At 49.9% G+C, this 15297-nt stretch overlaps 1 protein-coding gene across 8 annotated transcripts; it reads left to right on the top strand.

Annotated features, from left to right (window-relative positions):
• Positions 1-813: 813 nt before the first annotated feature.
• On the top strand, positions 814-9690 carry ZBTB17 (zinc finger and BTB domain containing 17). 8 transcript variants are annotated; one of them, XM_077260413.1, is made up of 15 exons: positions 814-1157; positions 3154-3360; positions 3435-3626; positions 3696-3809; positions 3891-3977; positions 4122-4522; positions 4840-4982; positions 5057-5357; positions 5438-5525; positions 5596-5712; positions 5995-6115; positions 6188-6318; positions 6401-6628; positions 6932-7021; positions 9327-9689. In XM_077260413.1, exons 2-15 carry the CDS (start codon positions 3156-3158, stop codon positions 9569-9571), a joined length of 2463 nt encoding a protein of 820 aa, XP_077116528.1. In that variant the 5' UTR covers positions 814-1157; positions 3154-3155; the 3' UTR covers positions 9572-9689. The 8 variants fall into 8 exon arrangements, with proteins under 8 accessions (XP_077116528.1, XP_077116527.1, XP_077116525.1 ...); XM_077260412.1 differs by having other exon boundaries at positions 814-1123; XM_077260410.1 differs by having other exon boundaries at positions 814-1020.
• Positions 9691-15297: the final 5607 nt, after the last annotated feature.

A 15297-nucleotide genomic window follows, 5' to 3' on the forward strand; every position in this document is an offset into this window, starting at 1 on the left:
GATTAGATACACGGCTCAGCTGTCAGTATCACACAGGAGAGGATTAGATACACGGCTCAGCAGTCAGTATCACACAGGAGAGGATTAGATACACATCTCAGCTGTCAGTATCACACAGGAGAGGATTAGATACACGGCTCAGCTGTCAGCATCACACAGGAGAGGATTAGATACATGGTTCAGCAGACAGTATCACACAGGAGAGGATTAGATACAGGGCTCAGCAGTCAGTATCACACAGGAGAGGATTAGATACACGGCTCAGCAGTCAGTATCACACAGGAGAGGATTAGATACACGGCTCAGCAGTCAGTATCACACAGGAGAGGATTAGATACACGGCTCAGCTGTCAGTATCACATAGGAGAGGATTAGATACACAGCTCAGCAGTCAGTATCACACAGAGGAGAGGATTTAGATACACGGCTCAGCAGTCAGTATCACACAGGAGAGGATTAGATACATGGTTCAGCAGACAGTATCACACAGGAGAGGATTAGATACAGGGCTCAGCAGTCAGTATCACACAGGAGAGGATTAGATACACGGCTCAGCAGTCAGTATCACACAGGAGAGGATTAGATACACGGCTCAGCAGTCAGTATCACACAGGAGAGGATTAGATACACGGCTCAGCTGTCAGTATCACATAGGAGAGGATTAGATACACAGCTCAGCAGTCAGTATCACACAGAGGAGAGGATTTAGATACACGGCTCAGCAGTCAGTATCACACAGGAGAGGATTAGATACATGGCTCAGCAGACAGTATCACACAGGAGAGGATCAGATACACATTTCCTTACACCACAGCTTGGTTACTGGCAGGAGGAGGACAGGCGCCCGGTGTAAATATGGCGCCCTCTGTGGTCACAGGCCGATGATGTACCCGGATGTGCGCCGCCATAGACGAGTCTGACTTCCGACCTTTTCCAGTATGGCGGCGCCCTTTGTCCGCTGTCTTTTCAGCTGTAGGATGTGATTTCTTTGCATCTCCGGGATGGCAGGTACCAGGGTCTGTGAGTGACTGTGCGGCTTCTTGTCCTCAGGGGTCCGGACAATGGTGGTCGTGTGCTAGCGCGGAGCCCGGCCCGTGACGTTATGCGAGCAGCGGCCTCCCGTGTAATGTGACGTCATGAGCGCAGTTTCCTCCTGTGTAATGTGACATCACTTGTCTGCGGTTTCCTCCTCCTGTGTAATGGGACGTCACTTGTTTGCGATGTCCTCTTTCTGTAATGGGACGTCACTTGTGTGCGGTGTCCTCCCGTGTAATGTGACGTCATGAGCGCAGTTTCCTCCCGTGTAATGGGACGTCACTTGTCTGCGGTGTCCTCCTGTGTAATGTGACATCACTTGTCTGCGGTGTCCTCCTCTCATGTAATGGGACTTCACTTGTCTGCGGTGTCCTCCTCCTGTGTAATGTGACATCACTTGTCTGCGGTGTCCTCCCGTGTAATGTGACGTCATGAGCGCAGTTTCCTCCCGTGTAATGGGACGTCACTTGTCTGCGGTGTCCTCCTGTGTAATGTGACATCACTTGTCTGCGGTGTCCTCCTCTCATGTAATGGGACTTCACTTGTCTGCGGTGTCCTCCTCCTGTGTAATGGGACGTCACTTGTCTGCGGTGTCCTCCTCCTGTGTAATGTGACATCACTTGTCTGCGGTGTCCTCCTCCTGTGTAATGTGACGTCATGAGCGCAGTTTCCTCCCGTGTAATGTGACATCACTTGTCTGCGGTTTCCTCCTCCTGTGTAATGGGACGTCACTTGTTTGCGATGTCCTCTTTCTGTGTAATGGGACGTCACTTGTGTGCGGTGTCCTCCTCCTGTGTAATGTGACATCACTTGTCTGCGGTGTCCTCCCGTGTAATGTGACGTCATGAGCGCAGTTTCCTCCCGTGTAATGGGACGTCACTTGTCTGCGGTGTCCTCCTGTGTAATGTGACATCACTTGTCTGCGGTGTCCTCCTCTCATGTAATGGGACTTCACTTGTCTGCGGTGTCCTCCTCCTGTGTAATGGGACGTCACTTGTCTGCGGTGTCCTCCTCCTGTGTAATGTGACATCACTTGTCTGCGGTGTCCTCCTCCTGTGTAATGTGACGTCATGAGCGCAGTTTCCTCCCGTGTAATGTGACATCACTTGTCTGCGGTTTCCTCCTCCTGTGTAATGGGACGTCACTTGTTTGCGATGTCCTCTTTCTGTGTAATGGGACGTCACTTGTGTGCGGTGTCCTCCTCCTGTGTAATGTGACATCACTTGTCTGCGGTGTCCTCCCGTGTAATGTGACGTCATGAGCGCAGTTTCCTCCCGTGTAATGGGACGTCACTTGTCTGCGGTGTCCTCCTGTGTAATGTGACATCACTTGTCTGCGGTGTCCTCCTCTCATGTAATGGGACTTCACTTGTCTGCGGTGTCCTCCTCCTGTGTAATGGGACATCACTTGTCTGCGGTGTCCTCCTCCTGTGTAATGGGACGTCACTTGTCTGCGGTGTCCTCCTCCCGTGTAATGGGACGTCACTTGTCTGCGGTGTCCTCCTCCTGTGTAATGGGACGTCACTTGTCTGCGGTGTCCTCCTCCTGTGTAATGGGACGTCACTTGTCTGCGGTGTCCTCCTCCTGTGTAATGGGACGTCACTTGTCTGCGGTGTCCTCCTCCTGTGTAATGGGACGTCACTTGTCTGCGGTGTCCTCCTCCTGTGTAATGGGACGTCACTTGTCTGCGGTGTCCTCCTCCTGTGTAATGGGACGTCACTTGTCTGCGGTGTCCTCCTCCTGTGTAATGGGACGTCACTTGTCTGCGGTGTCCTCCTCCTGTGTAATGGGACGTCACTTACTTGCCGCATCCTCCTCCTGTGTAATGGGACGTCACTTGTCTGCGGTGTCCTCCTCCTGTGTAATGGGACGTCACTTGTCTGCGGTGTCCTCCTCCTGTGTAATGGGACGTCACTTGTCTGCGATGTCCTCTTTCTGTGTAATGGGACGTCACTTGTGTGCGGTGTCCTCTTCCTGTGTAATGGGACGTCACTTGTGTGCGGTGTCCTCTTCCTGTGTAATGGGACGTCACTTGTTTGCGGTGTACTCCTCCTGTGTAATGGGACATCAGGTGCCTGATACGGCTAAACTGACGCTGTTTTTCTTCCGTCCCCCGCAGACATGGACTTTCCGCAGCATAGTCACTTGGTCCTGGAGCAGCTCAATCAGCAACGTCAGCTTGGGCTTCTGTGCGACTGCACCTTCGTGGTGGATGGAATCGACTTCAAAGCGCACAAAGCGGTGCTTGCAGCATGCAGCCAGTACTTCCGCATGCTCTTCGTGGAGCAGAAAGATGTGGTTCACCTGGACATCAGCAACGCGGCAGGTAACGCTGTGCCCACTTGCGTCGCTGGGGCGTGACTCGTCTGCCAGGTTTCAGGCTGGCTTTTTTCCCCTTAGGTCTGGGACAAGTGCTGGAATTCATGTACACGGCGCGTCTAAATCTCACACGTGAAAATGTGGAGGACGTCTTGGCCGTGGCCGGATTTCTGCAGATGCAGGAGATTGTGAACGCGTGCACAGCCCTGAAGTCACTCAGCATTACTTCCAGCCAGGGGCCACACAGCCTGGGGCCCCTCACGTCGGGACAAGGTAACGGGCAGCTGACTCCGGGGTGTGTCTGTCGTCCTGCAGTGTCATATTCATCCTCCTCTCGTGCAGATATCACTGATTACTCCCCTCCGGCTGTCGCTGGGGAAAGTGAGCTGGAGACGAGCGACTCCACGACTGCCGTGTACCCACTGGAGGAAGCCGCAGACCCGGCGTGTCAGGAGGGTGAGGATAGGCCACGTTGTGACTGGTGGTGGATCCCTCCGGGGCTGAGCGATCGAGGTCATATGTCTTCTCTCCCTGCAGGTGGCGATGTCAGTAAACTGGGACTCCAGGAGGAGCGCGGAGCGGAGCCACAGCCTGCGGAGGAGCCAGCACTGAGTGCAGAGCGAGGTGAGGGTGCCCCATGTGTCCGTGCTCCACCAGACCCCCAGATATTATTGCACCTTCCTGGGCCCCAGCATAGTATCCAGCAGGAAACCCTGATCTAGGTGACCCCAAAGCCCCCTTCCATAATACTGTTGTTCCTTCTCCCAGCCTCAGACCCTGGGGACAGAGCAGTGAAGTTGGGGGACTTGTTGTCGTCGACCTCCTGGCCCCCGACTGCTCAGGAGAAGACCGAACATGTGCCTATGGATGAATCTCCGTCCACAGATGAGGAGGGGCCCGGTGAGCAGGCCATGGGAGGGAACCCTGCACAGAAACATGTATGCTCTCCACGACCAGAAGTGAACGAGAGCCTGTGTTCCCCGATCCTGGGACCCGAGCATGAGACTGAAGACAGCAGCAAAGAGGAGAGCGAAGACTGCACCAATGAGAATATGGAGAAATCTGCTGAGGACGACCTGGGGCCCCTGAGACAACTGCGCTCAGGAGCCACAAACTATGCCGATCGCACAGAATCAAGACCCTACAGCTCTACTACTCATGTGTGTGAGGTGAGTGAGGGCCGCAGCAGCCAGGTACAAATGTAGCAGAGCTGATTAGGCAGTCATCACTGTGGACAGCATGAAAAGTGAGCAGTTACGTGACAAAGCCAGCTCTGCTTCTAGTGTATGGTGCTGTACAATGTACATGAGGCCGAGCACTATCTAACCACCGCGGTTGCTGCAGAACGTCTTTTTAACAACAAGATCTTGAGGCCAGTCATTGAACATAACGAATCATCCACTCACTAAGAGTTTCTGCAGCAGCTGGGGTTTGTACACTGCAGTGATGCTCTGGGATCTCGCTGATTTATGTGATTCTCTTTCAGTACTGCAGCAAGGAGTTCACCCACACGGGAAACTACACACGACACATCCGGATCCACACCGGGGAGAAGCCATACCGCTGCCACGAGTGCGACAAGGCCTTCTCTGACCCTGCTGCCTGTAAAGCGCATGAGAAGACTCACAGGTGAGGGCCCCGGGTCCCCTGCGGAGTGTGGGGAAGGTGGGACCCACAGTAACCTCTTCTGTTCTCTTTTTCAGTCCGTTAAAGCCCCATGGCTGTGATGACTGTGGGAAGAGTTACCGCCTGGTCAGTCTACTCAACCTGCACAAGAAGCGTCACACAGGCGAGCCCAACTACTACTGCAAGGTGTGCGGCAAGCTGTTCACCACCTCCGGCAACCTGAAGAGGCACCAGCTAGTCCACAGCGGAGAGAAGCCGTATCTGTGCGAGTACTGCAACCGGCCGTTCTCTGACCCCACGTCCAAGATGCGGCACCTGGAGACTCATGACACCAACAAGGAGCACAAGTGTCCGCACTGCGACAAGAAGTTCAACCAGGTGGGTCAGCGATGTCATGGCGGACAGGCGGGTGGGGGGGGCGGTAATGTCCTCTATTAACTCCATGACTTTCTCCACAGCTGGGGAATCTGAAGGCTCATCTGAAGGTCCACATCGCTGATGGACCCCTGAAGTGCAGAGAGTGCGGGAAGCAGTTTACCACCTCAGGTAAGGCAGCATGCAGCGGGGGGCCGATCATGGCAATCTCGTCTTCCTCATGCTCCTCCATCCTCTGCAGGAAACCTGAAGAGACACCTGCGCATCCACAGCGGCGAGAAACCTTACATCTGCATCCACTGCAAGAGGAAATTTGCAGATCCTGGGGCGTTGCAGCGGCACATCCGGACCCACACTGGTAACAGCCGCCATACTGTGCTCATCCCCTGCACATGATCTGCTGGGAACAGTAGCGTGTGTCGGTGTCTACTGTACGCTGCCAGGGGTCGGGGTCCGTCTAGTGGTCAGTATTCTCCATCCGCCTGACCTCTGAAGGGGCGAGGTTATATTCCTGAGGTGCAGGTAACGTTCTGTGCCCTCCCCAATATACAGGGTCACGTGATCACAGATCGGGGACCCCAGCGTCAGGCGGACCCTGTATTGGCCGCTCATGCACCGTTCTGCTGGTTATCTCACACAGGAGAGAAGCCGTGCCTGTGTATGATCTGTGGGAAGGCGTTTACACAGGCCAGCTCCTTGATCGCTCATGTCCGCCAGCACACGGGGGAGAAGCCGTACGTGTGTGAGCGCTGTGGAAAAAGGTGAGTCCCCGAGGGATGCGGGGGTCCCATGTGTGTCACCTGCTGATGTGACCCCTCCCCTCTGACCATCAGGTTCGTACAGTCCAGTCAGCTGGCCAATCACATCCGTCATCACGACAATATCCGGCCGCACAAGTGCAAAGTCTGCAACAAGGCTTTCGTCAACGTAGGAGACCTGACGAAACATGTCATTATCCACACAGGTGAGCCTCTGTCTGTCCGCCACCGGTCAGGTGACCACTTGTCCCCCCGCGTGTGGTGACATTCTCATATCTGATTGGACAGGGGAGAAGCCGTACCTCTGCGATAAATGCGGCCGCGGCTTCAACCGCGTCGACAACCTGCGCTCTCACGTGAAGACCGTTCACAAGGGCAGAGCGGGCATGAAAATGCTGCATCGAGAAGAAGGGGAATTGGATGAAGAAGAGGTCAACATCGTGACCGTGGCTCCGGAAGAGATGGTGACGCTGGCTGCGGAGGACATCGCCAATACGGGTGTGACAGAGCTGACGGGTGAGTGAACCGGTTAGTCCCGTAAGATGATCCGCTGTGTGTATGTGGCGACCATATTGAAAGTAACCTCTGAAGGATTATGGGAAAGGCTTTCCTGACCCCACACGATGGGCTGCTGTCCTGTGCCTCGTGCTAAAATGGGCCCTAACATGAGAGACTACTGGCAAGTGTCCTCACCATTGAGGCATATGGGTAGCAACCTGTCGCTCGACAGCTCTGGATCCTTCTTTTCGCCAGTAATAACTAGCCATGGAGCTCTGGGGTATCAGGATTTGTTTCTGAGCTGCACCCCTTCTGTTCCAGTGGTTCCCATCTCCGCCTCGGTCACAGCTGACGAGACAGAAGCGTTAAAAGCAGAGATCACCAAGGCGGTGAAGCAAGTGCAGGAAGCAGGTAATAACCTTCAGCAATGGCTCCTCCCGTCCTGCGGAGGCAGCGATCAGTGCTGGGGAAATCTCTATAAGGTTGCTGTCACATACGCTTTTCTATGATGTCCTGATTGTGGCAGCCGTTACTTTCTAGTCTGTGGTACAATATAAAATACACAATGGGCTTTTTCCTGGGGAAGGTCTCTATAATGCCAGAAAAGCTCCTGTCCGGTAAGTGCACCGAGCAATGGAGGGGATGTAATGTCTGAAACAGGCATCTGTCCACCTGCGGGCCCCACATAATAAGACCTATATGGACCGTACACGTCTTTCCTGCACCTGTCTGGACACAGGTCAGAAGTGGATCTGGGAGGAAGGTGGAATATAAGGACAGACGTTGCTGTGGATCTGCTTTTTCCCATCTTTAGGTCCTTCCTGTAGATTTTTCATTACGTTTCACTCCACTCTTGACTTGGGTCCTTCGAGGGTTAAGGAGCTGTCGGAGGCTGAGGTCGGCTCCTCTGCACAGGGTGGACATGGAGATTGTGTTCGCCGTGTTTATAACATACAGTATACAGGTCCTTCTCAAAAAATTAGCATATAGTGTTAAATTTCATTATTTACCATAATGTAATGATTACAATTAAACTTTCATATATTATAGATTCATTATCCACCGACTGAAATTTGTCAGGTCTTTTATTGTTTTAATACTGATGATTTTGGCATACAACTCCTGATAACCCAAAAAACCTGTCTCAATAAATTAGCATATCAAGAAAAGGTTCTCTAAACGACCTATTACCCTAATCTTCTGAATCAACTAATTAACTCTAAACACATGCAAAAGATACCTGAGGCTTTTAAAAACTCCCTGCCTGGTTGATTACTCAAAACCCCCATCATGGGTAAGACTAGCGACCTGACAGATGTCAAGAAGGCCATCACTGACACCCTCAAGCAAGAGGGTAAGACCCAGAAAGAAATTTCTCAACAAATAGGCTGTTCCCAGAGTGCTGTATCAAGGCACCTCAATGGTAAGTCTGTTGGAAGGAAACAATGTGGCAGAAAACGCTGTACAACGAGAAGAGGTGACCGGACCCTGAGGAAGATTGTGGAGAAGGACCGATTCCAGACCTTGGGGAACCTGAGGAAGCAGTGGACTGAGTCTGGTGTGGAAACATCCAGAGCCACCGTGCACAGGCGTGTGCAGGAAATGGGCTACAGGTGCCGCATTCCCCAGGTAAAGCCACTTTTGAACCATAAACAGCGGCAGAAGCGCCTGACCTGGGCTACAGAGAAGCAGCACTGGACTGTTGCTAAGTGGTCCCAAGTACTTTTTTCTGATGAAAGCAAATTTTGCATGTCATTCGGAAATCAAGGTGCCAGAGTCTGGAGGAAGACTGGGGAGAAGGAAATGCCAAAATGCCTGAAGTCCAGTGTCAAGTACCCACAGTCAGTGATGGTGTGGGGTGCCATGTCAGCTGCTGGTGTTGGTCCACTGTGTTTCATCAAGGGCAGGGTCAATGCAGCTAGCTATCAGGAGATTTTGGAGCACTTCATGCTTCCATCGGCTGAAATGCTTTATGGAGATGAAGATTTCATTTTTCAGCACGACCTGGCACCTGCTCACAGTGCCAAAACCACTGGTAAATGGTTTACTGACCATGGTATTACTGTGCTCAATTGGCCTGCCAACTCTCCTGACCTGAACCCCATAGAGAATCTGTGGGATATTGTGAAGAGAAAGTTGAGAGATGCAAGACCCAACACTCTGGATGAGCTTAAGGCCGCTATTGAAGCATCCTGGGCCTCCATAACATCTCAGCAGTGTCACAGGCTGATTGCCTCCATGCCACGCCGCATTGAAGCAGTCATTTCTGCCAAAGGATTCCCGACCAAGTATTGAGTGCATAACTGAACATTATTATTTGATGGTTTTTTTGTTTGTTATTAAAAAACACTTTTATTTGATTGGACGGGTGAAATATGCTAATTTATTGAGACAGGTTTTTTGGGTTATCAGGAGTTGTATGCCAAAATCATCAGTATTAAAACAATAAAAGACCTGACAAATTTCAGTTGGTGGATAATGAATCTATAATATATGAAAGTTTAATTGTAATCATTACATTATGGTAAATAATGAAATTTAACACTATATGCTAATTTTTTGAGAAGGACCTGTATATTTGGGCTGCAGCTTGCATCGGTCGCTGTTCAGACAGGGTTTTGTGATGAGCAGTTTGTTTATCTTTGGCACGTGTCATGTTTTGTACTCATTGCTCCATTCGCGGTGCTGTCCGTGTCCTAACTTTTCTCTCCCGCAGACCCGAATACTCAGATCCTGTACGCCTGCGACTCCTGCGGTGACAAGTTCCTAGATGCCAACAGCCTGGCGGAGCACGTCCGGATGCACACGGCTCAGGCCTTGGTTATGTTTCAGTCAGACACAGACATTTATCAGCAGTACAATGCGCAGACCACGTGGCACGCGGAGCAGGTGGTGCAGTCCAGCGAGCTGCTCTTCCGCCAGCAGGATGGGCCTGATGTGCAGCCGCAGCCCATGGACTGACCGTGGCCGGGCGGGCAGCCGCTCAAATGCCACATCCCCGGACTCTGATATGTAATCTTTGTGATAAGTTATGGCCTGTACCAGCGCCCGTCGTATGCGTTCAATAAATATAATTTTTTTAATTTGTGTTGTGAATATGATGGTGGTTATCCTTCACCGCTGGGCTGCAGCCTCATTCACACTGTGCAGGTCAGATTCAGGGGTTAAATGTAGGCCGTGCCTCAGACCATGGTATGTACCGACAGAGGGTGAGACGTTTGCTCTGCTGCCTGCTCGCTGCAGTACCCCTCAGTGTCGCCGGCCACTCTGCACTTGTCAGCAGGGTGGTATGGCGGCCTGTCCCTGGCAGTAGATTCTGTGCATGTACCAATGTTCGCTATCGGCTCCACAAGTGTGCTGTGTAGATGTGTGAACGGGCGCATTGCGCAGTCGCCATGCTGAGTTCACACGCAATGGCTCTGATTCTCCAGCCGCCAGCACCCGACTATTGGACTCCCCGACAGATCGCCCGGTGATCTAAATAGGGTGAATACTCCCTCTTAGTTTTGGTAAACTAATCCTGCGCCTTTTGAATGAGACCTGCGGTTTGGATAGCGCTGTCAGACACTCCACGGCCACAGGTAGCTGGCCGCCTCACATGGATTCTGTGCGACAGGCGCCATATTTTATACAGGTCTATGAACCCCAGAAATGAATGTTATGTGGGAGAAGGAAATGGGCTTAGAGTTTGCAGGAATTTCCTTCTTGTATAAAGGGTTAATACATATATATATTTTTTGCCTGCAGTCCTTTAGGGTATGGTGACGACCTGTATAAATCCACAGCGTGGAAAATGGGAGGATCAGATGGATAAATAAAAATGTTGTTAGAACTCCTTAGGTCTCATGAGTGGCAGCAAGATGGCAGTTTAGACGCGTGAAAAAGTAATAACAACCCAAAAATCACACGTTATCCAGAATGGCTTAGGCCCCTTTCACACATCAGGTTTTTGCCATCAGTCACAATCCGTCGAATTTTGAAAAAAACGAATCCGGCGACTGATGCCTCATTTTTTTTTTCTCAAAGACTTGTATTAGCAACGGATTGCCTCACGTTTCATCCGTCGATCCGTCGAAAATTGTTTGTCCGGTGGCCAGAGACGACGTAAAAAGTAAAGTTTTCTGTGTACGTCGAAAAAACAGACAGCGACGGATCTGTCGTTTGCTTGAATGGAAGCCTATGGGCGACGGATTCCGGTTTTATTAACTGAGCATGCTCCGATCCAAATAGCCAGATCCGCTAGTCGGATCCATCCAAAAAACGGATCCATCGCATCACTTTTTCACAATCTGCGACGGATCTATCGAGCCAACGGATTGTGACTGACTGCAAAAAACTGATGTGTAAAAGGGGCCTTAAGGTCCAAGTGATGGGACCAAATTGATGCAGAGAAAGCGTCATTTCTTGTCATATATTCTCTTTCCTTTAGCCTGAAGCAGCAGCAGCAATGGGGATTTTATTCTCCAGGAATAAAGGACTGGTGATGACAACTAGTTTAAATAGTTTTCCGTCTATATACACCTACTAGTTCCCCTTCTTCCCTTGTGTCGTTATCACATATGATCAAGGCACCTTAGGCCTAGAAAAACTGCTGAAAAAACACTATTGGGAGAGAAAGTTTGTGCTGCTGCTTCGGACTAAATGAAATAGAATTTACGGTAAGGAATGAGGCTTTCCGTGTCATCCTCCAGCAGCAGCCCCAATGGTGATATAGCAATTAACCATCCTTTGGGTGGGTACTGTTAATTGCAGACAGTAGAACCGCTGTGCCGAAGGCTAACTCTCCAGAACCATGGATGTCCAGCCTAAAATGTTCCATGAAGGTAAGGCCCAAACTCCCAAGAGGCTGTGAGCCGAGACCTGCTCGATAGGTATGGCCGCTTCTCTCATGATGTGGCATAGCACTAGTTGAGTGGGCTTTTATAGCCTGTGTTGTTAGACTGCCTTCTTAACAGGACTCGATCCTGTAGAAATATAAGGTAAGGCTCGCTGGAGCCAGAGCCTGATTCACACTTACTCAACGTGGATGGTTAGATAAAAGTGAAAGAGAGCTCTCTGAACTGCTCTCATCTCTCTGAGGTTGGGCGGAAAGAGTTTCTCTATCAGTGACCCTGTCCCACTCACTCTCTTGCCCTTCATATGGGTACCCCATCCTGTTAGAAATGCATCCATTGCTATTTATGTTCATACAGCGGGAGCAAAGGGTCTGCCACCCTTGAAGTGAAGCCACCATCTCAGGCAGGATCTCGTTTCTCTGGAACTGAACGTCAACTGAACGATCACCTCACTGGCCGCTACCATCAGTCCCAATGTCGTCCTGATCTGTCAAAGAGACACTGGTCAGGGTTGTCGCAATAATTCGACTGCAGCCTTGAGTGCTTGGGAATCTTTGCACAAGAAGAGACAGGGACATACTTCAAATATACAGTATCTAGTATATCTCTGATGATTCATGCTGCTGGCAATATGTTGATATGTGTCCTTTATGTTGATGGTAGCTAGGAAATCCCATTGCTCTAGAAATGGTAGCGTCGATCTTATTGATTCCATGTGGAACCTTGTTTTGATCATGAACTTGTTAAAAAAAAAAAGATCTATAATAGTTCTCCACTTGGGTTTTTTTTTTTTAACTAGAAAAAAACCCTGGAGCAAACCTCTAAGTTCCTTTCCTTCAAGGGAACTTCCTCCAGGACCCGCATCTCGATAAATTCTCTGATAGATCTCTCAAGAAGAAATTTCTATTTCTTTTGTAACCCTGGTGTTTTGATGAAATATTTGAGGAGACAAAATAAATTCTATACAATAACCATCTTTCATGATTTCTAGGACCCAGAGATCCTTTTACTAGGCCCTACCATTGGTGGAAGAAAAGAGACAACATTCCCCATCCAGTGGATCCTTGGTCAGAAATCCAAACTCTTGTTGTAAACGAGGAGAGGCCCCCATATCCCCTCTGCTGCCTACCAGAGAATATTTGCGAAGGTCTCTACCACTGCTTGAGAAACGCCTCTGCTCTGCGTCCTGCTGATGCAGCCCCAAAATGAAGGACCCTATCTTCATCTCACTGGTCTGGTAAGGGTCTTTACTTCCGTGTTAGATAGATTCTCCATTAGCGTGTCCAACTCAGCCCCCAAAAACATCCTAGCTCAATTTCCATGGAGCAGAGGGAGCTCTTGAAAAGGACATCGTCCCCCCCCCATTGGCTTACAGCCAATAAAAACCCGAAAGTCATTAGCTCAGTAAATTAGAATACTTTATAACCAGCTTGAAAAAATGATTGTAAAATCCGAAATGTTGGCCTACTGAAATGTATGTTCAGTAAATGCACTCAATACTTGGTCGGGGCTCCTTTGGCATCAACTACTGCATCAATGCAGCGTGGCATGGAGGCGATCAGCCTGTGGTGCTGCTGAGGGGTTATGGAAACCCAGGTTGCTTTGATAGCAGTCTTCAGCTCGTCTGCATTGTTGGGTGTGGTGTCTCATCTTCCTCTTGACAATACCCCATAGATTCTCTATGGGGTTAAGGTCAGGCGAGTTTTCTGGCCAATCAAGCCCAGTGATACTGTTGTTTGTAAACCAGGTATTGGTAGTTTTGTCAGTGTGGACAGGGGCCAAGTCCTGCTGGAGAATGACATTTCCATCTCCAAAAAGCTTGTCTTTAGAGAGCATGAAGTGCTCTAAAATGTCCTGGTAGATGGCTGTGCTGACTTTGGTCTTGATAAAACACAGTGGAACTACACCAGCAGATGACATGGCTCCCCAAACCATCACGGATTGTGGAAACTTAGAATCATAGAATGTAATAGTTGGAAGGAACCTACTGGGTCTTCTGGTCCAACCCGCTGCTCAAAGCAGGATTCACTAAATCATCTGTGGTGAAATATGTGTACTGTATATATATATATCTATATGTGTGTAGTGGCATATGTCTAGGGTTATGTGTGTGCCTAGTGATAATGTAACATCTGTCCTGAAGGCAAGTCGCACCTAGGTGTTAACAGGTACTTCCTTGGGATTAGTAGACATTGCGTCCCCATATCTCACCAGGAGGTCTAGCTAGAGCCAAGAAGAAAAGTAACATTTGGCACCTCTTAGGTCTTGGAGGGGAGATGCTAAATGCGGCCTGTGGTGATCTATTCCTGAGAACCTTTTCACAAGTGTCTCAAAAGAGAAAATAATATATTCATTAGTAGAGCGGCCGTGGCCAATCAAACAGCCCGCAATTATGATATTAACCTGAGGGGCCGGTCTAGAAACCTGACCTCAGACCAAAGTTATAAATTTAGGCTGCAGACAGAGAATTGTGTTCACATGTGAGGGCAGCCTGAGAAGCGGATGTGTTCCACCAAATCCATTCACCCCCCCTCAGGGAGCAGAATGCAAACTACTACTGATTTCTGTAAGTTTCTCCTGTTTATTTTGATACTGTTTTGCATAAGTTCTATGTCTTTTTATTATCATGTTTTTATACCTTTTTCTTATTATTTAACAAGTTGAACCTTGAATGTTCTAAAAGAATCCATAGCCCAAGGTGTGTGAGCCTTATGAGTGATAGACATATTTTTATTAGTAATATTATTATTTCTGGGACTCATCGCCCGTGTGTTCGATGAGTGGTGGCAGCGTGCATGAGCGGGTGTGTGGCCTGGGTCGGTGTGTGATTTATGATCCGATTACAGCATAGGACAGAGGTTGAATGCTGGTCTGAGAGAGGGGAGATAGATTAACCCTTGCAGACACAACCCCAAGTCACGTGTGAGAGCAGGCACGTGGCGAATAAGTGACACCACGGAGTAGGGATCTGTGACAATTGGTGGCAAGCGGTGGGATAGAATTATTTCTATTAGAGCATTAGTGCATGGTTTAAGCAATTATTCCCTGTACTAAAGAATTGGTATCCTTGCGAGGAGTGCACCAGTTCTTCAAGGTACAACTCAGTGCTTACTTAGACATACTTGCAAACAGTTTCCCCTCCCCGTTTTTCTTTTCTATCTTTTATTTGGCAAAGGCTGTTCATCGATATGGCAGCCCAGTACAGGAAGCAGAGCAAGGAGGCTCTGACCGACCTCTGTGAGCAGAGAGGAATAGAGACAGCCGACAGATCCAAGGAGCTGCTGATACGCGCCTTGGTCGGGCAGGACATAGAGCAAAGTGCTGGAACATCTGGGCAAGGAAAGAGCCCACCTCAGAGAGACCCAGCAATGTCAGCTCTTGCACCAGAGATGCCTGATGGAAGTGTCAGCAATGCCAGTGCTGAGGAGCTTATGGACTGCACTTTGCAAATGGACTTACAACGGCTGGGAACAAGTGATCCCAATCTGCGCATGTAGCTTATCCTACAGCACCGACAGGCTGAGAGAGAGGCTGCAGAACGCCAGGCTGCAGAACGCCGGGACCGGGCTGAGCGAGAGGCTGCAGAACGCCGGGACCGACAGGCTGAGAGAGAGGCTGCGGAACACCGGGAGGACAGAGCGTTCCAGCTTCAGATGGCTCAAATAGAGCGGGGTATCAGTCCTCAGATAACCCCCTCTTAGGACATAAATCCAAGGAGACCACGTCTTGAAAACTTCCCTGTGATAGAGAAGGATACGGACTTAGATACTTTCCTGCGGGGATTTGAAAAAACCTGCAGGCAGTACCATCTACCCTGTGAGCAGTGGGCACAGCATCTAACCCCAGGGGCTG

This window comes from Ranitomeya variabilis, chromosome 4, assembly GCF_051348905.1.
Source record: "Ranitomeya variabilis isolate aRanVar5 chromosome 4, aRanVar5.hap1, whole genome shotgun sequence".
Classification (NCBI taxonomy): domain Eukaryota; kingdom Metazoa; phylum Chordata; class Amphibia; order Anura; family Dendrobatidae; genus Ranitomeya; species Ranitomeya variabilis.